General features: G+C 42.1%; 2 protein-coding genes across 3 annotated transcripts in view; one reads left to right on the forward strand and one right to left on the reverse strand.

Moving 5' to 3' along the window:
- Positions 1-24,898, reverse strand: part of adam22 (ADAM metallopeptidase domain 22) — a 52,658-nt gene that overhangs the window by 13,059 nt on the left and 14,701 nt on the right. For both annotated transcript variants that reach the window (XM_019892081.1, XM_019892082.1), the window contains exons 4-14: positions 21,513-21,579; positions 18,972-19,054; positions 14,297-14,363; positions 5,576-5,636; positions 5,425-5,501; positions 4,937-5,011; positions 4,241-4,312; positions 3,190-3,356; positions 2,512-2,596; positions 2,276-2,366; positions 2,035-2,086 (exon numbers count right to left, since the gene is read on the reverse strand). In XM_019892081.1, coding sequence (XP_019747640.1) covers positions 2,035-2,086; positions 2,276-2,366; positions 2,512-2,596; positions 3,190-3,356; positions 4,241-4,312; positions 4,937-5,011; positions 5,425-5,501; positions 5,576-5,636; positions 14,297-14,363; positions 18,972-19,054; positions 21,513-21,579 — 897 coding nt within the window. The remainder of the gene's footprint in view (positions 1-2,034; positions 2,087-2,275; positions 2,367-2,511; positions 2,597-3,189; positions 3,357-4,240; positions 4,313-4,936; positions 5,012-5,424; positions 5,502-5,575; positions 5,637-14,296; positions 14,364-18,971; positions 19,055-21,512; positions 21,580-24,898) is intronic.
- On the forward strand, positions 5,865-10,287 carry cldn12 (claudin 12). Its single transcript, XM_019892096.1, has 4 exons — positions 5,865-6,043; positions 7,022-7,261; positions 7,682-8,484; positions 9,694-10,287. Exons 2-4 carry the CDS (start codon positions 7,043-7,045, stop codon positions 9,707-9,709), a joined length of 1,038 nt encoding a protein of 345 aa, XP_019747655.1. The 5' UTR covers positions 5,865-6,043; positions 7,022-7,042; the 3' UTR covers positions 9,710-10,287.

Raw genomic sequence — 24,898 nt, forward strand, 5'->3', positions numbered from 1 at the left:
CACACCCACACTCACGCACGCACACACGCACACACACACACACACACACACACACACACACACACACACACACACACACACACAGTAGATAAACCTGTGAAAACAGAACACTGAGAGGAGTTAGGCTGCTCAAACATGCAGGCGCTGTGGAGTAAAAAAGAAGCTGGCGTCAATGGACATGGCTGAGCTCGCTCACTGAATACATTGAAGTGTCTGAAATACCACTGAGTTGATTTGAGAGAGAGCAGAAGGCAGATGACAGAGTGCTCTGTCACGTGACCTCTTCACATGATGGCTTCGCTAGCGAGTGTACCGAAACTGGATGTGTTAGATGGGAACCCAATCGAGGAGGTGTGTGAGCAGACAGTGTCAGAGTTCCCAGCTGAGTCATTCAGGATGAGACTGACATTGCAGACAGTATCAATCGACAACACATGGACAAGACAAGACATGGAAAAGGGATGAAAAGACCAATGTGAAGCTACCTAAAGTACAGTATTTCCACAGATAGTGGCTCAAATTGTGAGGAGCAAATTCAAGGGGGGTATTAAACAGTATGGTCAATGCGTAGTGGTGCCTTGAGATCTGAGTGACACGATTTCTGTTTTTTTTTAAATACAAGCTGTCATTTGGCCATTTTTTTTGCATTGATTTGCAGGTCAAAATTGTTGTGGATGTTGACGTATGTATGCAAGAAATTATTTTCGTTCTCTATCTATCCGTGCGGCGTACAGGTACGAAGCCATGGACCGGTGGTTGAGAACCACTGCTTTAAGCAACAGATGTCTGAACACAAACGGTGGAGCAACACATGTACATAGACAATATGACAATACTCACAGGAATCTCTTCTTTATCCTCTGCGAAGAACAACTACAACGCTACTGAGTTGTGACCGTCTCCGTATATATCCGTATGTCAGTACTACACTGCCCCCCGGTGGCCATGGTGCAAACACCAGAAGGCGCATCTTAATGACCAATGAATTGAAGCAAAATCAGTTTTTTGTTTGTTTTTTTAACATAGTTATGTCATTCCAGAATGTTGTCACAAAGTACAATTTTATAGTGCTTAGTGACTAATTGGGGGCACGTTATCTATTATAGAGGGACAGCCACTATTTGAGGAAATAGAGAAAACAAATTAAAGCTAAGCTGACTGGCCACTGACTTTAGCCATATACAGTCAGGTCACAACATTAGGTACACCTGCACAAGCTAATGAGATCAAGTACAAATGTATCAAAAATCCTGCCCTTACAAAGAAAAGAATGATCAATTCTGATCGACGCTGCGAGAGCGGTATTCGTTAAACAATACTGGATTGTTCATCATCTGAAGGGTGTTTTGTGGTATAATGTGGTTCTACACGACACAATGAGAAACAAATTGTGTAATGAATACCTTTGCAACAGCATCCCTCACAACTGAGTTGTGTGATGTTTTATAGGTTGAATATTGACATTGCATTTCATATAAGATTAGGTATCCCTAATGAGGTGTCCACTTGATGTAAAACAGAATAAGATAGATGAGCGTTATTGTTCAATAAGATGATGCCAAATACAATCGGAATGGACTAAAGGCACACCAGACTGTATTTGTTTACATCATTTGAACAAACAGAGACGTTTGGTTGTGGTGGGTGACAACCATTTTGCCGAGGCAGTGGTTCAAAAGGGCATAAGCAATGTTCTAGCCAGGCTTCTGCTCACCTGCTGTCCCATTTGGGATAGAGGGGAAGTGCAAGAAGTATTTAAGAGGGGGTATTGACATCAACACACAGCACAGAATCACAATGACACACAAAGTTACATGTTTTGTTGGCTGTAGCATTATGAAAGAACACTAACCACAACGTGGCATTAAGCACTGTAGCAACAAGCTGCTAGACTACAGAGAATGGTCGTGGGCTGACACCTACTGGTGATTTCTCTAATTGCAGCAAGGCCCCTTTATGCGATAAATTCTACCAATGAGATATTATGGCGGGTTGGGACTTTCAGTTAGTGCCTTCATGAACCTTTTTACTTACCCAACATCATCCATGATGCAGCCTGACCAACGATCATCACATTTGCACTCTCCTGTAGAAAAACACCGTGAGAAGTAGCAATGTAATCTGAATTCAACCATTAAAATGACCGAAATGATGATGCGATTACAGGGGTGGGCGAGGGGGCAGAAAACCTCGGTGCAGAAATTGTGGGTGCACATACGTGGTATACAGTATATCAGACGGGTTAGAAATGATGGATTTAAATCGGACAATATACCATTAAGAATCCTCTTCTTATCAGAGAAAATGCCAATGTTCTGCCCAAGGGACTGAGCCAGCGTTATGGCCATCTCATATGGTTTTCCAAACTGATAAAGGGAAACAAATGGACAACAGCAACACAAAATATAGATTAAGTCTGACATGAGAAGACCATCAAAAATCCAGCGTTGATACTACGGCGCTCAGATAAAAGAACGCAGCAACTACACGCGCGCTTCGTTCGAAGGTTACCTCATTGACTCCGCCCCCTTTGGTGAGGGAGCAAACTCCTCCCATGTAGGAAGCTCCGCCCCAGCTACTGTGAAAACGGTTCCCTCTGATAATCGAAACGTTGAATAAAAACACGATGAAAGTCACGAAAAAAATTAAGCAGTGGTTAAGTACTATACATTCAAATTTGATCACATCTTGAGTTTACTTTTATTTCAAATCCATTGCTGTGGCAGGGGGTTATCGATACAGAATTTTTTTTTGTTTTGTTCATATTAGTGTTCGTGACTAAAAAAAGCCTTGCCTTTTAATTACAATTATGTCACAAAATATGTTGTTTTCTGTCATATTAATGACTTCTACAAGTAATGCGAATACTAGTTGTGTTCAGTGCAGCCGAACAGTGATAAAATCTAATCCGGGGGTGTAGAAGAACAATCATTAAAAAAAAAAAAAAAAAAAAAAAACTGGAGCAAACAGGACATTCATTACAAATTTGACGTCTCGCATACGAATGACATCACGGCGTAAAGCCAATACTTTTCGAATTTAGTAGGATTTTGTTTAAAAAGTACTCCAAGAAAGTATAACTTGCAAAAAACTGGCATATTTTGGGGTTACATATTTAAAAATTTTATAAATTAGAACTAACGCGAAAAATGTCACTGTCTAATATTTGATAATAATATCGGCACTCACGAGAAGAGGTGTACGGAGTCGCATCGCTCCTTGATGAAATCTTTGCGGTACTTCATGAACTCCTTCAGGGTCACCATGGGGTCATCATCAATGTTAAATTTGTTATCGGTGGACCATGTTTCCATGGCGACGAGCACGATGCGGGTATTAAGTTGTTCCTTGAAAATCTGGGGAAATCAAAGGAGATTATATAAAAAATGAGGGCGCAGTTTAAAGAAGGTTTGCTATTAAATCTTTGTCCTGAAGGACCCTAATGGAAAGCAGGATATTGCAGTATGAAAACACTTGATCTGATTCCCAACATGAATTATGGTCAAACGATTCAAAGAATACAAGATGCTGAGAGGGATGAAGATTTAGATCAGAAGTAGGGGACTTTTTTTTCCCCCATTAGGGATCATTTCAGTCATTTAAAGCCCTCCGAAGGCCACAATATGATAATGCGTGATGACATCTTTTTAGTGTAGCTCATCTGAGGTTTCCTTTGTTTTGAAGAACTGCATTGCGGGCCAGTTCAAATGCTCTCGAAGGCTGTCTCTAAATTCATTGCGGCAGTTTTATGAGTTGTCGCTTGAAGGAAAAGCTGCGATTGTAGCTATGGAAAGAAACTCAACTCCCGTACAGAAATCAATGGGAACTTTCCAAAGACGATCTGCTTCGTATGATCTTTTTCAAGGGCGAGACAAAAAATCTTGACCTTTTCCGGCTGAGCTTCACAAGGCGATCGACTTACAGCCGTGACACGGCGGCCGGTTGCATTTCCATAGCGGCGCACACGAATGAATGATCCAATAGTGACATTCATGCTAAGACAGTCTCCTCAAGTGGCGTACTTATGAGCGGCTGGTTAATGGCAGTTTAACCCTTTTCAGGGACAGCGGCTACAACAGTGGACAACTTATCATGTTATCAGGTTACATGATGGCTGAAAGGGTTAAAATGGAGAGAGCGGGGTTGTTTAAATGAGGAAGCAGCGTGATGCGCGCTCAACGCCAATGGCAGGAAGTGCTTGAAGCGAGCTTTCCGGGAAGAGGATCAATTCAGTTCTTACCATGTCAGCCGTATTGACTACTGACTTCGCATGGTTATTGGTGTGGCCAACGGAGAGGCGATGCTTCTTGTACTGGAAAGGGAGAGCGAGAAGAAACACATGAGTGCAAAACATCCTCTTGGGGCAAATTCATTTCAAAATATTTAAATGTAAATTTATTACATTTGACAATTTTTAAACTGCAAAGGCTACAAATAGGGAGGAAAACTGCCTCGTTTCAGTGGGTTGGCAGTCTTTTTTTTCATACATATCTATATTTTATTTACTGATTTATACAACGTATGAATGAGTTCAGAGCTTGAGAAATGCAGTGCACAAGTTTACATACGAGGACCTTGAAAAAAAATAAACATATATTAAATCTCAATCTTGAGCGGGGAAAAAAATTGCCCAACAACATTAAAGTTTAGTTACACATTTAAATGTCCAGAAGAAAAAAAATGAATTTGTGCATAAATAACCCACATTACAGTCACATCACCAACTTTAAATCAACAAAATTATCTGGAAAAATATGCTTCTAAGATCAAACAACCCGTCAGTAAGTGTCACACCGCATGGAAATCTCACAATACTCAGCATTAACTCTCAGTATGCGTTTTCCTTTGGCTTTTATTGTGATTTGCAAAGAAATAAAGTCTGATGATAACCACAATAAGAGAAATTCAACTTCTTCTTCCTTTTTGTATGACTTACCATTAAATGGTCATTGATCACCATCAACTCGATGTATTTGATCTCATCTTCCACACTTTGTGACATGTGCGGAGCCTGCAAAGAATTCCCGCATTTATTAAAATGAACAAAATGCCATAGGAAGCCTGGCAACACCATATCAATTCATTGTGCTAAAATATAAAGTTGGTTCACCTCCACCCCCCCAAAAAAAAAACAGATGAGAGAAGCTCTCAGAGCATCTAAGAAATGATGACGCCGAGTCATTGTGATAAAACATAAAGTTGGTTCACTCCCCCCCCCAAAAAAAAACAGATGAGGGAAGCTCTCAGAGCATCTAAGAAATGATGACGCCGATGACGCACAATGTAAATATTTCATGGAGAGGAAGAGGAGGAATGTGAACGGCTGCTGAGTGGGGGAAAACTTGTTCTCATTTGAGGTTTGTGAACAAAAACAACACACACAAGTGGGACATTGACTAATTAGAAAAATTAGTTTGTTCATACCTGTCTCTTCTTTCTCCTGTGGACAATCCTTGAGCCAGCAAATTGGGCACTGGGAAAGGCCGACTTGGGAAGGTTACCTAAAGGAGGTCATTATTACCAGTGGTTTACAACTCAAATCAATTACTAATTTATTGACCAAGTTCCATCCTACCACTGAGGAAGTCACGAAGTCCATCTGGGCCTCCAGATTTGTATATCAAGTGGACATCACTCTGAAAGAGCATCGAAAAAAAAAAAAAAAAGATTTATTTTTACAACTGAAAAAATAAAACTACTAAAATGAATTAAAATAAACAATTAAAATACATGCCAGGGGGAACAAGAGTTTACAAAAAATGTTTACAAATATTCAAGGATTTCCTAGCCTTTTGGTAAAGAGAAAACTTTATGTATTTCATGTACCGGCTGTACTCGTACGACGTTACCTTTATAGGTTGTTTCAAGACACGCCTGCAAGACAACATTGTGGAAAAACTGGTGCACTGAATCCTGTTTACGCCTCTCATGCTAATGCTAGCTACTTCAACCGCACTCCGCGATCTGCTTTATTCTTAAAAATGAGCCAATGTGACATGCCACAACCTTAAACGTAACCTCCAACAGGCTTCCGGGAAACAAGGTACGAGCCGAGTTGTTTTGTTGCGCCTTTTACTCTCGATCGCGACCGTCTTTAGCATCAGAGATGTTCAAACGAGTTGAAGATTCAACAGGTTTCAGCGCTGCTAACTTGGTAGCGTCACATTTTAAGTAAGGAGGTCAAGAATTTCAAATGAAGTCACTTTATTTAGTCTAAGTGGTTTGTTTTATAATTCAATACTGTTTGAATATAACTGCGCCCCGTAAAGTTAATTAACCGATTGATTAGTAAAAAAAATATTTTTTAAACTACGAAGGGAAGGCCGCACTTTCTTTTTTTGTGTGCTGATATTCAACCAATCAACCTATTACATAGTGAGGTAAATCAATTTGAAATAAACTTTGATCAAATAATTTTATGAAAAAAGGGGTCATTTTATGCAAAAAATATTACAGGCCCAGGCCATACTTTACCTAAAAAATGAAAAGCAAGTTCAAACATTCAGCATTGCTGTAAATGTATGATAACAGATATGGTTCTATGGGTATTCTATTGTGCTTTGTTCAGTTGGTCCTGGTGCACTTTCCCAGTAGCCTCCACCACAGAGTCCTTGTTACTGTTTGCTAATGAAATGAGAGCATTGTCTCAGTGGGGGTTGATATTGGGTCAATTACACTGCAGTAAATAGGAACGCAAGAAGGGGGCACAAAGTTAGGTCAGCCTGTGGCTTACTTCATTAAAGTGTTATTTTCCCATCAGGTAATATAGGGCGAGGCAATGAGTTGATTTGATAAATTGATTCAAGTTTATTTCTCTGGAGTTATTTTAACAGCGTGTCCAACTGACACGCACTATTTCCACAAACAGTGTGGCTGGATATAGAATGTTTAACAAAAGCACAATCAATGTTGCCATGTTTTTTTACTGTTCTGACCACTATCAAGTATTTTTTTTTAAGTGACAAACAGATACAGAATCAGAATCATATGACTTCAACGGGCACTTTTTCCTTGGCTGCAGCACCTCTCAACACCAACCACAATGTCATGCCGCGACATTCATGCCACCAATGCCTTCGCCTTCATCATCGCCTTTGTGTCTGTGGCCGGCTTGTCCGTGGCAGCGTTAGTCCCTCAGTGGCGCGTAACCCGACTGGTCACCTTCAATCGCAACGCCAAGAACATCAGCGTATATGACGGGCTGTGGACCAAGTGCGTCAAGCAGGATGGCTATTCGGGATGCTACTACTATGATGCAGAGGTACGTCTGGCAGGTCCTGTCTGTAGCCTCTTTTACACAGTGTTAAAATTAGGGATGGAGGAATACCGATATCAGCCTTTTTTTTCGGTATCGGGTACTCATGGAGGCTCTGATGCCAGGCACCAATACTTCAGGAAAAGAACATTGAGTTTTTCGGCAGTAGTTGGCGCTAAACTGCGTCAGTCTGACACATCGGAAAATCGTCGGAAAAAAAGGTTTTGTTCACAATGTTTTGTCAATGTGTTGAATGAAATGCTATTTAGCCAAAGTACTACAAAAATCGATGAATATTCACTCAGTGATGAATCCTCATACTGGCATCGAACATCGCTCTAAAATGCTGCCCTAGCAAGGTGGTAGCAAGGGTGTAAATCCAGCAACCAAAGTGCTCATTTGGCGTCAATGGTCTCATGTTTGCAGTGGTACTCCAAAGTGGACCAGCTGGACCTGAGGCTGCTGCAGTTCTGCGTGCCGGCGGCTCTGGCCTTCGGCTCTCTGGCCCTGCTGCTATGCATGGCCGGCATGTGTAAAACCTGCTGCTGCTCCGACAAGCCCGATCCGGACATCAAGAGCATCCGCTTCTTGGTGAACAGTGCCGGCTGCCACCTGGTGGCGGGCGCTTTTCTCTTCCTGGGCGGCGGCGTTGCCATCGCGCCCTCCGTGTGGTTCCTGTTCGGCACCAAGGAGCTCAACAAGAGATACGACGACATATTCTCGGACGGCTTTGCTCCGTACGTGTCCATTGGCTGCTCCGGGGGGCTGATGCTGGCCGCCCTGCTCATGTTCATGTGGTACTGCATGTGTAAGAAGTTGCCCTCGCCCTTCTGGTTGCCCCTTTCCTCTATGTCCACCTCCGCGTCCACCCAGCCGCTCACAGCCAACGGATTCCCGCCGTCGCCGCTATACGCTCCCCAAGCCTTGCCGCCTCAGGCCTATCCTCCCACGGTGATCGACGCGCAGCACTACGTGCCCGCGCAGGGCTACATTCAGAGCGTGGCTGCCCCTGCACCGGCGCAAGTGTACATGTCTCAGATTTCTGCTCCTGACGGTTACGGCTCAGAGGTGGGAGGAACTCAGGCCTACAGCTACGCACCTTCGCATAGCTACGCGCCATCTCAGACCTACGCGCCGTCACAGAGTTACACACCCAGCTACGCCGGCCGCCGCTACTCCACCCGCTCCCGCATGTCCGCCATTGAGATTGACATTCCCGTGGTGACACAGTAAGCAAAATCTTTGCGGATCAAATTCATATTATTCCTCTTTGTTGCCCTCAAATGAATATTATTACTTTCTAAGCGGCTGATTGAATTCGTGATCATTGAAGTGAGCGCCTGTGGAGGGGTCTGGATCTATTTCATATGAAGGAAAATGACCATGAAGTCGCGGGCCACACACTTGTGTGACTCCAAACTAGGGCTGAACTATTTTAAAAAATAATCCGGTTGCAATGTTTTTTTTTTTTTTTTCTCCACAATATTGCAATTGCGATTTAATATGCGATATTTTTTTTTCCAAGATTGTCTTTCATGACAAGCCGTAAATTAATCTGTATTGCAATAAGCAATGTCATCTCTATTACACATAAATGTTTGGGTTTTCCAGGCAACTTTGGCATAAACATACCTAAATCGGTTATAATTCAGATTACAACAATCATGCAAACAAATTTATGGCGGTATCACTTCATTTTTTCATGTCTTAGGAAACATTGATATTTAAACGTGTGGACCGGACTTATTTAGCACCTAGGCAATATATACCTGTACATACATGCAGTAAAGTCAGCTGACCAAAATGAAGTAGATGACCCCCCTCAAAAAAATTGCAGTCCTGGGGATTTGAAAATGGTATTCTACTACGTCGCAATGTCAATTTGAATTAGATTAATTGTTCAGCCCCATTATGCCAAAATACATCGCCCGCTACTGGCCAGGAATGATTCGTGTGTGCCTATAAGCTAATATCACACTGGATAGCATCTGCCGACTATTTAGTGGCTTCCTGGTAAACCGTGGAACCTCTGTATTCAGACACCCAAAATTACAATTTGGAGTTCAAGCAAAATTTTCGAGAAAATACAGTGGGAACTTTGGAATTTTTTTTTTTTTTTTTTCAGAAAAGGCATTTTTGCTTTGGCTTCTGAGCAAAAAAAAACTAAACTAAATGTGATACAAAACCCCAAGTCAAACAATTTTTGAATTCAAACCACCATCATGTGATGTTATGCAGATTATGTAAGACATGTGCTTACTTAGCATCAAATGGATTAATTAAATGACATTTTCTTTGGCTCGGGACCAGCCATGACTCAGTATGTGGGTACCTCGGCAGCTCTACAAAAAAACTACATGTTGCCATTATCTTTGTTATGTCTCTTTTTTTTTTTTAAACTCTTTTATAACATGAATGTTCCTTAAACATTTTCACAGAATGGACGGTTTTTGACTTTGGAGGTACCACGATTTGTCAGGAGTCTATGGAAGAGGCAGACGTTTCCCCTCCCCTTTTACACTGGATGCCAATTGTTCTGCTGTTACATTGAATGTTGAAGAATCACTTCAGGAGGAAGGTGCTCGTCATCACTACTCAAATACTTCAGACGGACTTAAGTTTTTGCGACGTAAATCGTTCGTTCATCGTGATGTTGGAGAGCAATGCACTAATCCTGAGTACTAACGTTGAGTACATACTGTGCCAGTTTACACCTTTGATACTTTTTTTTTTTGTTCTGTGATGTGTTACTTACTGGATGAAAGCTAATTGCAACGTCCAAATGTATGAAATGATACTGTATGGAAGGAGCTGTTTGGCTTAAAATGTAGCAGCGGTAGAACTTAATGAAGTTTGAAACATTCCTAAACAGATTTTGTCTATGTATTCCTTTGTATAGTGATTATATCAGCACATGATAGCATTTCTTTTCTGTCATTTTTATTTTGTGATACACTGAAGTCAATGAGAAATGTTTTTCTACACTTACTTTTGTTTCCTCCTATTAAACACAAACTGTTCTTGGGATTGTATGGCGTCTGTACTTTCATTCCACACGATCTAATTTATAGATTGATTTGTAAACGACGAGGGGGGTTGTATTTAATCCCACTCCTAAAACAGCTGGTACCCTTACTGGCCACAACATTTGGTACACCTTTACGTATGATCCAAAAGAGTTGAAAATGTTCATTCTTGCGGTTGGACTTTGCAGCGGTGTAGAACTGCACCGCATCATACTGACAGCCGTTTCTAATTTGGTTACCTTGAGGGGACAATTTATCGGAAACGCTCAATAAAATGCAGTGCAGATTACAACACAAGTGTCATTTAAAAGTAAACAAAACGCCATCTTGAATAGTTTTCATTTGACCACTCCGGCCTCCCTAATCAATTGTCCAGTGGATGTACATGACTGTCAATCAAACACTGTTTTGCCCTCATGAGCTGACAATAATGAAGTCCCCGATGTTCGGCCTGCTCTCTGATCTGATAAGAATCAATCTCCGTACAACAATCTCGAGGGAGAGCAACATCAGGCGATTAAGCGCTTACTTAAAATGCAGCTTTGAGCTCCCTGGTGTTTCGTCTCCTCTTTGAAGTAAAGTGAGCATGTTAAATGAAGCAGCCGGCAGCTTAAAGCACTGGCGTGTGCCCCTTTGATAACACTTTTTTTTTTTTTTTTTTTTTTGTTTGCCTACTTCACTGGCTGATAATTAATAAGCCATTTGACAAAGAAGTGCAGCACATGCATTCCTGCTGACTGACCACTGTCTTCTTTGTTTCGGCCTGACCAAAGCACATACGCAGCCTCCGCACTCTGCGGGGTGTGTGCAAATGGATGGGGATTAAGGCTCAAAACACAGATGGCTTTTCATATGTTGTTAGGCTACAGAGAAACGAGGAGGGGGGGGGGGGTTGCCACGGGAGACGGCATCTCGCTGAAGATGCAGACTGCTGGCTGGCTGGCTGGCTGGCTCATGAATATAATGCAACGAGGTGTAACATGCTGTCTCTGTGTGTGTGTGTGCATGGACCACAGCAGACCTCCCCCCAATCTTATCATCCAATAAAAAAGAAAAAAAAAACACTTGGCACCTCAAGCAAGCACCCTCGAGCCGCAACCTGCCACCATCAACTCCTCCCCCCTCAAAAATCCACCAAGGCACCACCATATGAAATAAATCATCATCCCCCACATCCAGTCTGCTGCTTTCTCCACACTCAGGTCAGTCTGACATGCTTTGTCATGAAGAGTGAACATCTTTTTCTAACATTCAAATGTAGCGTTTCAATATTGCAAGTAATAGTTGGCTACTCACAAGAAAAATGGAATCAATTTGAATTTGCCAAATCGTGCGTAATAATGGAGTAAACATCAAGAACGTCACCCGCAACTGTAAAATTTGTCCAGTGTACATCGAATAGTCACATGCAGTAACCCGAACAAAAACGGCACTCGTATAAAAGTTTCTTTTTCTTCCTCCTCACAGCAATTTTCCCTTCACAAAAATGACTTGGAGGATTTTCATATCGCAGAAACTTGAACGAAAACACCAATCAAAAAGTTTCTACCGTTCTCATCACTTTGGCTATTTCAGCTGACCAGCTGCAATGTTTTGCTCCAATGTTCTCCGAGGCGCAGTTGCAGCGTTGTCAAAAAAAAAAAAAAGCAAGCAAACAAACAAGAACAAAACAAACATATGGTATTTTGTGTTCTTCAGCATCTCCCCTCAAAGTGTGCACCATCACACTATACGGCCACCCGAGGGAACATGTGGCAATGTGCACCTGCTGCTTAACTGCTGGCTAATGTGCTTTCATGGTATGCGAGCATGTTGACGTTCGATGCTGGAAAATTCAACATATAAAGCGGCACCAGCAACATTTCGTGGACGTGCTAACGTTTCTGCCCTGGCGGTAGAGAAGGGGGAGGAAAAAAAGGGCAGATGAATTTCCCATATGGCCGACATACGCCTCCTCCTGCTGTGACTTATAATTCGACTTTAAAGCACGTCACGACCGTTAAGTTGGTGGCGCGTCGCCGACTCGCAGCTTCCCACATTCGCCGATGATACGGACGATGTGTAACTCGAACGATGTGAAGAGAATGGCGCTTTAGAAGCTTTTAGAGCGGGTGTGTGGAAACTAAAACAGGTCCCGAGAGGGCCTGCGTGCATTTCTAAAAACAAATCTAACCTCAAAGGAACCGGTACTCTAATTTACTAATTGGCTACTCGAGTCACTGTGGTATCAATCCACCCCGCGGAACTAGAATGGTCCCACCCATCTGTTCATCGTCCTCCATGAAAAAGAAATCTGTCAACGAACCAACAGATGGACAACCAACCACCAACACAAGACTTGGGCAGTTTTCACACCTGCCCCATATACGCTCACCGACCGTCCAGCGGCTGTATATGAGTCCCGACTACGTTACAATAACGGCCAAACGTCGACATGATGTCACATTCATCGGTGAGAACAGGATAGGGGCAAGTAAACTTTTTGCCTTCACCTGTGAGGAACATTTCCATGTGCTGATGTGACTTGGAGCAAAACGCCGATCAAAAACAATACAGTCATCGTAATAATGGGCAGCGAGTTACATATTTTGGGGGGGGGGGGTATTTAGTGTGTGAGGCGTGCACTGCGTCGCCGACCTGGTCTGACATATTTTGCAAATGGAACTTTTGCAATGGGGGGGGGGGGTATTTAGTGTGCGTGCACTGCGTCGCCGAGCTGGTCTGACATATTTTGCAAATGGAACTTTTGCAAATGGATCTCTATGTAACTCACATACCTGTCAACTTGTACGTTTTCACCGTATTTTATTTATTGTTTTTTTTTATCATTTCAAATCATGTACGGCGTATTACAACTTTTATACGGGGAAAAAAAAACAATTGTGAACCGATCTCACAAAGACCATTTTGGCTCAAATCCAGATCGTCTCACCTGCTGGTAGCCAACGACAATGCCGTCGTCGATCGCTGCTATTGTCACGGCAAACCAGCAAAAGTAATCCTCAATCATATATTTATTTTCATCGCTGCATACGGTCGGATTGATAAAGCATGATGTGCGCATGCGCAGTAAGCCCATGATGTGTGCATGCGCGGTAAGCCGTTTTACGGGTTTTTGTTGCTTTGTAAGGGGAATCGTAATCATTTATAAGGGCAGCTATTAGCCGAGGTTGACAGGTATGAATTTACGTCTCGTGAAAAATCCGAAAATTAGGCCCACCCTTAGATTTGACCGAATCACACTTCTTTGGTGGTTCCGTACATATTTGATGAACTGTGTCCCAGTATTTATGCTGACCTGTGTCATTTATGTCTGAATTTTGGGGGGTCTTAGAACGGATTAGCGCATTTACATGGAAAACGCGTCTCTACTTACAAAATTTCCGAGTTAAGAAATTTCTTCCAGAACCAATTAATTTCTTAAGTAGAGGTACCACTGTCTACTCAGTTTCATCTCCGCTTGGCCTTCCACTGTGTTTCATTTGCAGCCTTTATTCTCCGACCTTGAGCGTTTGGTGGCCCAGCCATTAAATCTGTCATATGAGCTAAGTATGGATGGAAGCATAAGCCAAAGTCCTTTACCTCTTTTATCTCATCTCCTTTTTGCTTATTAACAGTAGAAACACACTTACATCTCCTGGACATTTTAATTAGTGCGGACACACACACACACACACACACACACACACACACACACACACACACTATTTGAGTATTCGGGTGTCTCAAGGCAATCTCAGATCCATCCTCTCCTTTCGACCATAATGCCTTTAATCGTTATTATCTAATTAGCAGAAGGCTTCTTTGTAACTGAGCGCATTGCTTTGTCCAGAGTTTGCTGAAAAATTGGCAATGGCCCTCATATGGCTGGGGCGTGTGTGCAAGTGACTTTTTGTCTCGTGATCCTCTCCAAACAATGGTTGACCCCTGTTTCAATCCCGTAATCCCGTTCAATCTCCCATCCCGGGGCCTATATTATTCATCATCGTGGGTGTGAAGGGATGACATCGCTTACTTTGTTGCCGCCGCCGTCTGCTCCAGGTTCAATCACATACGTGTGGTTGCCATCGAAGAACATCCCACTGAAACAGAGTGAAGCGAGACATACGTGTGAACACAAACATAGCGATGGTTGTATTCATCATTTCAAAAGGACGGAGGATTGTTGTTACATTCTGTGTTGCCGCCGCCCGGTGTTGGCAACTTGAGCAATTGTTTCAATACTTTCGAGGAATGCACAAGCCTGTCCTTTCATTTGGTAAATATAACCACTCCGTTTCTGGATACAGTAGATACGAAAAGTCTGCATAGGCATGTTCAAATCCCGGGTTTTTGTGAGATTTAAAAAAAAAAAAAAATGAGACCAAGAAAAACTTTTTCCACCAATAATCTATATCATGCTGGAAGTCTAAGGCCTGTTTTTTCTTCGGCGAGACATGGAAGGAATTATGAACAGTTCGAAAAAGCAGTCATTGTTTGCGCAAGATGTTCCGGCTTCTGCTAGAATGAAAAGGAAAAAAAAATGCCAGTATAAGGCCACCTGAACAGCTGAAGTTTATTTGTGGTGACCCAGAAGCACATGTATCTATATATTAGGGCCAGACCTAGATGGTTTTTTATGCTGATGGTGATTCTGATATTTGGCAAAATAAAACTCAGATAACCGATTAATGAATAAAAAATGTCTGTTCCCTTAACGCTTCCAACAATATGGATATGAATTACAAGCAGAACATTCGATTGTTGGACAATACTTTATCCCTTGGTTATTGTTTAACTTTACAACAGAGAGAAAATGTGGCTTTTATTTATTTATTTTTTTGGTGGGGAAGGTTTTTGAATGTCATTATCTTTGTCTTATGTGTTAAAAAAAAAAACCCAAAAAAACTGTAAAAATGAGCAAAAAAATATATATATTTTTTTCTTCATTGATTAATCGGTACGTATGTGACATGTCATAATATAGGACATATCTTGACATACATCGCACTGGTTCTTGTATTTGAACACAAAAACGTAAGTGTCAGCGCTTTTAGCTAGCACTGTTGGCGTTCAGTGACTCCGAAAGTCATTGAACTCAAACGCTTGACCGTCCTCAAATAATTGACGTAGGCTATGGTATCGAACGCACATGTACAGTACAGGCACGTCACTGAAACGAGCACTCCTTTTAATAAGTCAGAGATCAATTTCTCATGGAGCAGCTGTGTGAAGGTCTTTGCCGACGACATAAGCCCACGAGCACCTGAAGTGACCGTGCCACGTCCGTTAATTAACTTTATCTCCAGCTTTTAGGAGATTGGCTGTGTCAGGAAGGGTGAACTCTTGCCCGCAATTCATCTCTTTTTCCTCTGACTTTGAATCCTCAATATGTAGAAAAGAGAAGTCAAAACGATCTTTAGTTAGTTATCCATGGTGAAAATTCACTCATCTGAAAAAGGAACCAAAAGTGTCCGCAGTGACTGAAATTTTGGTGCTTCGGCATTCAGAATATTTTGCATCCATTTGGCTAATAGAGTATTTCAATTCTTTCATTGTAAGACTTATATAAGAAATTCACTCTATTCGCATAAAGCGCGATTAACACTTTTTATTTTTTACTTTTTTTTAAATCAAAAACAACAATGAAACTCAAGAAGAACAACGAAACTCTCGATCAGGATATCAAACATGACATCTGCAGGTTGAAATCGGACAAAAAGAAAAAGTCAGTTCAAATTTAACGCCTCTCCTTCACCGAATGTCAGTTCAAGTGGTTGATATGGCCTCAGTAATATCTGACGATACTTTAAGAGATTTTCCCCATATAAATTTGGGTATACTAAATCCGAGGTTGTCAAACTCAAGGCCCGGGGGCCAGATCTGTCCCACCACATCATTTTATGTGTCCCGCAAAAGCACATCAACTTCCATGATGCTTACTAAAAATTGTACCAAAATTTCAAATTCTCATATGTAACAAATAAGAGCGATATTGTCAGCTTTTTTTCTTGTGACCAAACCTCTCATTACAGTAACTTACACAACAGTTGAATCAACCGTTATTCTTGACGCCTTTTCTCTGCTGTCAGTCAGAACGGCCCTCCAAATGAAACGGGTTAAAATGAGGCCCGCTACAAAAATAAGTTTGACATTCCTAGTACTAAATCAAAAAAATATGACTTGACTTTTATCAAACTCAAATTTGATACTTTTGAAGGATCTTCATAGCACATCATGGACAACGTTGAAGCGACATAAATTACACACACAGAAAGTGATACAGGCCAAGTTATGGAAACCAAATATTTGACTCATTGCCAAAACTGCCTGGCAATTGTGGGACAGATTGAATAAAATGTACCGGTACTCGAAGCACCCGGTTCCTTATCTTTATAGCACATCATGGACAACGTTGAAGCGACATAAATTACACACACAGAAAGTGATACAGGCCAAGTTATGGAAACCAAATATTTGACTCATTGCCAGTCACTGCCTCGCAGTGACTGGCAATTGTGGGACAGATTGAATAAAATGTACCGGTACTCGAAGCACCCGGTTCCTATTTGAGCCTTCGAAACAGGATAAAAAGTAACCCAGTGCCTCTGCAGACTAACTTTGGCAACTTGCATGCTTGAAAGAAAAAAAAAAAAAACAAGATGAGACCTTGAACATTTTTTAGCAATAGTTTGGGCAATTTGAAATCTTTCATTCCTTTTCAAGGCTGCGTTTGTACAGTAAAGCGAAGAATACAACATATGATAATCATTCCCATCTATGCGTTACATGTATTGGCGTTCTGAAAACAAACCCGAGCTATTGGTGAACGATCATCTCACAGGACGGCTGACGATAGGAGCATTAGCCGCCCGTATGCGGTTAAGAGCTATTATTGCAGTGTAGGTTTAAGTTTCCGTCGCGTGTGCGTGCGTGCCTAAAACACACAAAGAGGGGAGAGCAGGATGTATATAATGGAAAATACCTGACGTGGCTTCTGGGAAGTGCTCTCTCTGCAATGTCTGACACTGCTGTGCAGCCTCCGCCCGGACGCACGCACAAATCCAAATTTGCTTGGGTGAGATAACGCCATCGAATGAAGTTGTTAAAACGACGAAGCTTGATTGGGCTTGCTCAGCATTTGCATACAGCACGATTAGAAGATTTTTCTTGCCAACATTGATGAGTTGACACGCCAATGAATCGTTGTTCCAAAAAAACAGATGCACGGATGCGGATGATTTCATTAGCTGCACAGAGATAGATTCTACATTGCATATGCATACGGTGAATACCCAAATACATCATCCATATCATGTTGATTATTGTATTTAGAGTTGAGTCATTCAATTTGACAGTGTCCAGACGCGACATCCAAACATGAATTAAAATGCACCTTGCAAGACGACATACCCACACACTTGGAATGAATCACACCTGGCATATGAATATTTTTGTGCTGCATATTTATACACTCATCCAGGTTACCCTTGAAACCACAGGACCAGCCTCGAGTGTTTATTGTAAACACCTCCCAAAAAAAAAAAAAAAACCACCTCAAAAAATATGTCGCTGCAACTGGCGACAACATGTGGTCTTATGACCGATGTTAGACTTTTTTGCTCATATTCATAATACGTCTGTGATATATTCCTTTCATAAAAACAGATCGTACGGCCCTCCGCTCTACTTGTCTGAGTATTAGTAGATGCTGATGTTCATTGATGGACATGAAAAGTGGAGTTTTTAATTTAATGCTTTCATGCACTCTGTAACCTGATAACATGATAAGCTGTCCACTGGAGTAGCCGCTGTCCCTCAAAGGGTTTGAAAAAAGCAAACGGACATATTTTCATGTATGTTAAAAACAGTCATGATGACTTGACTGTACTACATGATAAAAATTCATTCATTCATTCATTTTCCAAACTGCTTTATCCTCACTAGGGTTGCGAGGGGTGCTGGAATCTATCCCAGCTGTCTTTGTGCAGTAGGTGGGGGACACCCTGAACTGGTTGCCAGCCAATCACAGGGCACACAGAAATGAACAACCATCCGCGCTCACACTCACACCTGGGGACAATTGAGAGTGTTCAATCAACCTGCCATGCATATTTTTGGAATGTGGGAGGAACCCGAGTACCCGGAGAAAAGCCACGCAGAGAACATGCAAACTCCACACAGGAAGGCCGAAGCCGGGATCAAACCCACAACCTCTGCACTGTGAGGTCGACGCGCTAACCACTCGACTACGGAGCCGCCCACATGATAAAAATGATTTGCGAAAAAAAATTTTGATACCTGAGTCCGAGTCACCTGATTTTGAATCTCTGCCGATATCGAGTCCCGATCAAAGACCTCGAGTAATGCATCCGAAATGTTTTAATCTATTCATAAATGTATCCCTACTTCCAACAAAGTCTTACTTGACAACATCGTCAAAAATTTCATTTTGAATGCACATTTGTTTCTGTCTATATCACGACAATATCGGTTCCAAACTGCAGCATCACAGAATTACCGCATTACATGCAACATAGTTACTCCCTCATAAAGGGTACTGAACAGAGATGGTTTGTACTACCTGTCTGATTTAAAATGTTAAAACAAAACAGAAGCCGGCTAAATTGAATCAGCGTGGATGTCGTTGCGAGATAGTGATGTGACTCAGCATGCATACTCACTTACGCATGTGTATTATAAGTACTTACTGTAGTCCGTGACAAGTAGAAAGGGCTGCGAAGGAGCGAGGAATGTTTCTGACTTTCCCGTGGTAGTAGCAGTGCTCTCCTCCCTGTAAACACACACAGGATTACATATTGGCTTAAATTCGAAAACGTCTCCTATCAACAAGGCCTTCTCTGCTGGCTTAAACAAAATCAGAAGATTATAATATCAGGTTCATGAAATTGTATTCATTTCTTAGACAAACAAACAAATATGCGGTATTACTGAGTGAAAGAACATAAATCGATCACTGTAATCATTTGGGGGAAGCCGGCAAGCGAAAAGCCATATTTCGTATTTTGATTTAACTTACCTTGAGTGATTGGCAACTTGATGTTTCTGCCCATCTAGCAGAGCATTGTGTTTAAAACTGAGACAAAAGAGCCGAAAACACATTGTGCTGAAATACCGAGATGCACCGAAATGCAAAGTTGAAAGGAGTTTTGTCACAGGTGACGTGGCATGACTCCTACTTGTGACTGACTTCAAGTCAGCTTTAGATCACGGGTCACCACACTTTTTAAAACAGAGAGCTATTTCAAAATAAATGTACACAAATTACGTTACTATTGCCCCTTTCATGCACCCTGGAACCCGATACCATGATAAGATGTCCACTGTGGTAACCGCTGTCCCTGAAAGGGTTAATAACTGATTATTTTCATCAGTGTGACAACACTGATCATGTTAACAATTTTTGCAAAAAAAGAATCATCAGCAATGATTTGACTACATTTTTCAATTGATCTCTTTGACAACATTCCAAGGAAATCACAATGTCCCATCACCGGTGAGCTCTTTCTAGAACAGGCCCGCAGGCTACTCATCTGATCCTTGGAGGGTCCCGCAGACCCAATGTTGGGGACCCCTGCCTTAGATCATTCAGAAGCTCCAAAATTGCATCGCAGAATAAACGATATGTCGTGACAATTTTTGTTTCTGGCATTTCAAAAATGTTTCCACAAGCAGAAACGTTCTCTTCAATGGCAGTGCCACATGTGCAGCTTTGCACCTGACTTTCAAACACGCAACATTAGACATTGCACATCTCTGGTGATTTTATTTTTTGACGTTTTTTTTCATGTTATCAGGGAAATGAACTTCTCCAGACCGTATACGTGGCACGGTGCTATTACGATGCATTTTTGTGTCGCATGAATGTGTGACCTGGTGCGCTACTTCAGCACATCATCTCCCTCTTTACTTCCAACCTCTCTGTCTGCGTGCGACTTCTCTTGCCCCTTGCAAGTAAACACATTCATTTTCCCAAAGAAGTAAGTGTACATGGTCTAAGTGCTCGGTGGGGGCCAACTCTTCCCGCTTGTTTCCCCGCTGCCAAACAGCCATTAGAAAGTCAGGAAGCCTCACTCCCCCAAAGGGAACTCAGCTTTTATCAGGATCAATTACCGCCGTGATGCAGCGCATAGCGACGCACCGCACCGCAATACGCCCGCCCGCCTGGTTCACGGCGTTAAAAGCATGCCGGACATGCTTGGACATTCAAGCTTTAGTTGCGCAACATCGCATTCCCCAGCAGTGGCTGGTGACTGCGCTGCTGCAAGGATGCTGCAGTCCTTTAGTGATTCTCATGCCCTGCATTTATTTCATCAACTGAATTTCCTTCCATCTATAGAATATTTACAGCTATACAAAGCAGTGCACACACACACACACACACACACACACACACAAAGTAGTGTGTGCGGCTTCCTGGAGACATAGTGATCGCAAAATGTCAAATATGACCTTTTCATTGCTTTGACGTTTAGCTGCAGGGTAAACACGGGTCTTAAATACAATTGATTATGGCCCTGTTCCATTTGGGTGGGGCGAGGGCTAATAATGTCCACGCTGGCGCTACCCAAGGGTTGTGACACGCTTGATAGAATGCGTCCATACTTTCTGGTTTCGCCTTGTACTTATTTTCAGCCGGATAAAATGAACCCTTAGGAAACACGATGTGCATTTCATTGGTTACTGTGTTGTTATTTGGTAACACATTGGAACACGTTACACATTCGGGCCACTGAAGTAAAAATAAATAAATAAAGAAAAACAACAAAAAGTACATTACAACAAATGAACTCAAAGTAGAAAAAAATATCCATAAAATGAATCGAAGAAATACTCCAAGTGTAATATCAAATCAACTTAAAATGGCAGCGCTAACATGCGAACGAAAGAATGCAGACATCTGAGGCCTGCGGTCAATGCCAATATATCATGATCAGATAATTGTGTTAAAATGTGTTCACCCTTTCAGGGACGGCCCGTCACGACGGTGGACAGCTTATCATGTTATCGGGTTACAGGTTTTCATTCTTGGTGCATGAAAGGGTTAAAAACACATCCGGTTGATGATGACAATGAGGAAGAGAAAGTGTTCACACACACACACACACACACACACACACACACACACACACACACACACACACACACACACACACACACACACAAAAGATGGTGTTGTGTCCAAACTGACAGAAGAAGAAGAAGAAAAAGAACAATTTGCAGAATCTTACAGCAGTGACGACCGGTTTCCCCTTCGCTGACAAATGCTTTTCCACATACTCCGAAGACAGCAGATCACTGGAAGAGAGAAGACAGAGGGGGAGGAAAAAAATCGTCAGATAATGTCGTGTAAATGTGTGATTTTCATTCAAGTGTCACTCCGTTGTGCGCGTGGTTTTCTATTTTATGGAATGATCATTTTCTGTCCGAGTGTTTCAAAGCATCGGCTGGGCTAATTATGACCACCGAGAAGGGATGAGGCTATTTCTAGACCGCAAACACAATTAAACAAAGATGTCCCTTTGAGACAAAACGTATGTCTGCAAGTGTGTGCGTGGTTAAATAGTGCACTAAAGGACGAATAGAGGTTGCTGTCCATAAAAGAAAAAGAAAAAATGGTAACACTGGCCGAAAAGAAAAGAGTAAATAAAGTACAGGTAAGTATGTGTGCGTGTGCGTGTGTGTGTTTGTGTCAGCAAGTATCCCAAAGAAAATACACACCACACTAACTCTAGCTGAACCTGAGAAAAAAGACGTATTGCGGCAATGAACAGGCTGCAGAGGCAAAGTATAAAAACCAAACGGCAAAACAAAATTTCTGAATCAAATGGAAAAATGACAACTGGAGTGAAAGAGCCTCCAGAAACTAGCGTGTGTTAAATGGACAAAGAACAGCGAGGATTGATAAGAGCCTCCAAAGTCAGAAGTTGTACAATTTGGACGTCAACCTAATCCTTTTTGGGGAAAAAAATAAACCCCAAAAGTCAAACAAAACTTAAAATTCACATGAGACTTCATCTGAAGGAGCCTCCAAAGGCTTTTTTGTTTGGCTTTGTAATTGTGATGGCAGAAGAAAAAAAAAAGTGTGACTATAAAAAAGTTAAAACTCTAAAATGTCCTTTTTTTCGAAATATTTGGGGAACTAAACTTTTTTTTTTTTAATTCCATTTAACACAATCAAACAAATTTCTTTTTTTGGCGCAGGGGAAACACATATGATGTCAAATTTAAATAATGAAATAAATGTTGAATATCTTCCGTTTTAATTCTTCTTAGTAAGTCACAGTGTCCCATCGTAGGTGAGCTATTTTTAGAACAAACCCGTGGGCTGCCCATGTTGTCCTTGGAGCTAAGTAGCAGCCCCTGGCACATTGATCAGCACAAAAAGGCCTTTGTGTTTTCAGGGTTTCTCTTCTGCTCCATGTGTGTAACTGCTCACCCCTCGCAGGGTCTCTCTTGTCTTGCTCCCTCTCTTCTGCTCCATGTGTGTAACTGCTCACCCCTCCCCACTCTGCTGCCAAGGAGGAGGGGGAAAAAAAAAAACCTTAAATGGAGGCAAATAACAACAAAGAGGCCGCTCCAACTTGGTTATGGTCAAACAAATCAATGCTCAGCCCATGTTTACTCACGGTACCCTTCTTTGGCTGGACTTAGGATAAAATCGCACATTTTTGTTCCCCTGATTTCCCCGTTAATCGTTTTTCTTCACTTATAGATATAAAAAAAACATCAACTTCCAAATAAATAATTACAAAAAATCTTTTTCTCGACAATGTGAAAATACTGTAAGTGCTTTTTCTTTTGTCAAACAACATATGTAAATCCAATCATAAATTAGCATTTTACTTTGAATTTAAGAAGTTTCGAATTAAAATTAATTGATTTTTTTAAAAAAGCGCACACAAAAGCCAAAGAAAAAGCAAAACGTTGTTGAGTTATCGTTTAGCTAATGACTGAGGTGTCTCGTGATATCGGCTGACGTCACACCTAAAATTTAGCTTGACTTCAGAGGCCTGTTTTTCCAGAAAATCGTGGTTGAACTCCAAACGGTCCCACTTCGGGGACATTTGACCGAGACGTCAAAATTTCCTCTGGAATCATCTCAAATCAAGTTGTTTTTGTCAAATCTTCATCAAAAAACAAGTCCCAGAACAAGCTGCGCTGGCCAAAAGGATCAGCGCTAAGGTGTTTCACTCCTTTCCTGCCTCACAACAGCCTGCAGACCTGCACAGGAAATAAGACGCCTCTGGAAGACTAATGGCCACTCCGGTGTGCTCCGGGTAATAAAAGCACGGAGAGGCGGGAGATAAAATGGAAAGATGGAGGAAAGGCCATCATGGGGGGAATAAAGAGGCAAGCAAAGTTAACGAGAGGGAGGTGTCAACGCAGAGCTCGGGGGCTCTGACCGATATCCCATCATGCAGCGCTCCAAGGTCTTTCCTGGAAAAAAACAAAAAAAAAGCATGCGCCATCACGACTCTGTCATAAGAGCCACAGAGATCATTCGATCGCCTCCGATTGTGCATCATTGCTCATCTCGGACGACGGATGACGCGTTAAAGCTGTGATGGGATGACAGGAGCAAAGTTGGGCGCGTGTACGCGAGTGTGATGAAGAGACGCTCTGCGGGTCAAAGGGGCGCTGTTAGCCTTTGTTCTGCTGGGATGTATGTTTAAGATTCACAGCTTGTGATCTTGATCCATGTGGAGTTTGCATGTTCTCCCCGTGCCTGTGTGGGTGTTCTCCGGGTACTCCTGTTTCCTCCCCTCCCACATTGCAAAAACACGCATGGCCAAAAAAAAAGCATGCGCCATCACGACTCTGTCATAAGAGCCACAGAGATCATTCGATCGCCTCCGATTGTGACGTGCTGATTTACACTGAACATTCATTCACACAATACTGCTCGATACTTCTTATTGCGCCCCAAACGATGAATCAGGTGGTTTGAAATCCACTGATATTGGCACAGGGTGGCACGGTGGGTGACCGGTTAGCGCGTTGGCCACACAGTGCAGAGGTGCAGGGTTCGATTCCAGCCGCGTTAAAGCTGTGATGGGATGACAGGAGCAAACTTAGGCGCGTGTACGCGAGTGTGATGAAGACACGCTCTGCGGGTCAAAGGGGCGCTGTTAGCCTTTGTTCTGCTGGGATGTATGTTTAAGATTCACAGCTTGTGATCTTGATCCATGTGGAGTTTGCATGTTCTCCCCGTGCCTGTGTGGGTGTTCTCCGGGTACTCCTGTTTCCTCCCCTCCCACATTGCAAAAACACGCATGGCAGGCTAATGGAACACTCTACATCACAGGTGTCAAAGTCAAGGCCCCTGGGCCAGATCTGGCCCACCACAACATTTTACGTGAGCAAATCAAAGCATGTCAAGTTCAAGCATGATACTTGCTAAACTCTGAACCAAAATTCTCATATGTAATCCACAATAACATATGATATTGCAAACATTTTCTCACTACCAAACCCCTTATTACATTAATGTAAACAATGTTTAAACAACTTGACTTCTCATTTTAAAACGAGTTATCCATCAATTTGTTGGGTGCCGTGTATGGAATATGGGGAGGTGATTAAACATTTATAGAATTTCAAAAAAATTCACCAT

This window comes from Hippocampus comes, unplaced genomic scaffold, assembly GCF_001891065.2.
Source record: "Hippocampus comes isolate QL1 unplaced genomic scaffold, H_comes_QL1_v1.1 scaffold153, whole genome shotgun sequence".
Classification (NCBI taxonomy): Eukaryota; Metazoa; Chordata; class Actinopteri; order Syngnathiformes; family Syngnathidae; genus Hippocampus; species Hippocampus comes.

Coding starts and splice junctions, on each gene's coding strand:
- cldn12 (XM_019892096.1), top strand. CDS start 7,043: ATGTCATGCCGCGACATTCATGCCACCAATGCCTTCGCCTTCATCATC. Junction 7,262..7,681: donor GCTACTACTATGATGCAGAG/GTACGTCTGGCA, acceptor TCATGTTTGCAG/TGGTACTCCAAAGTGGACCA.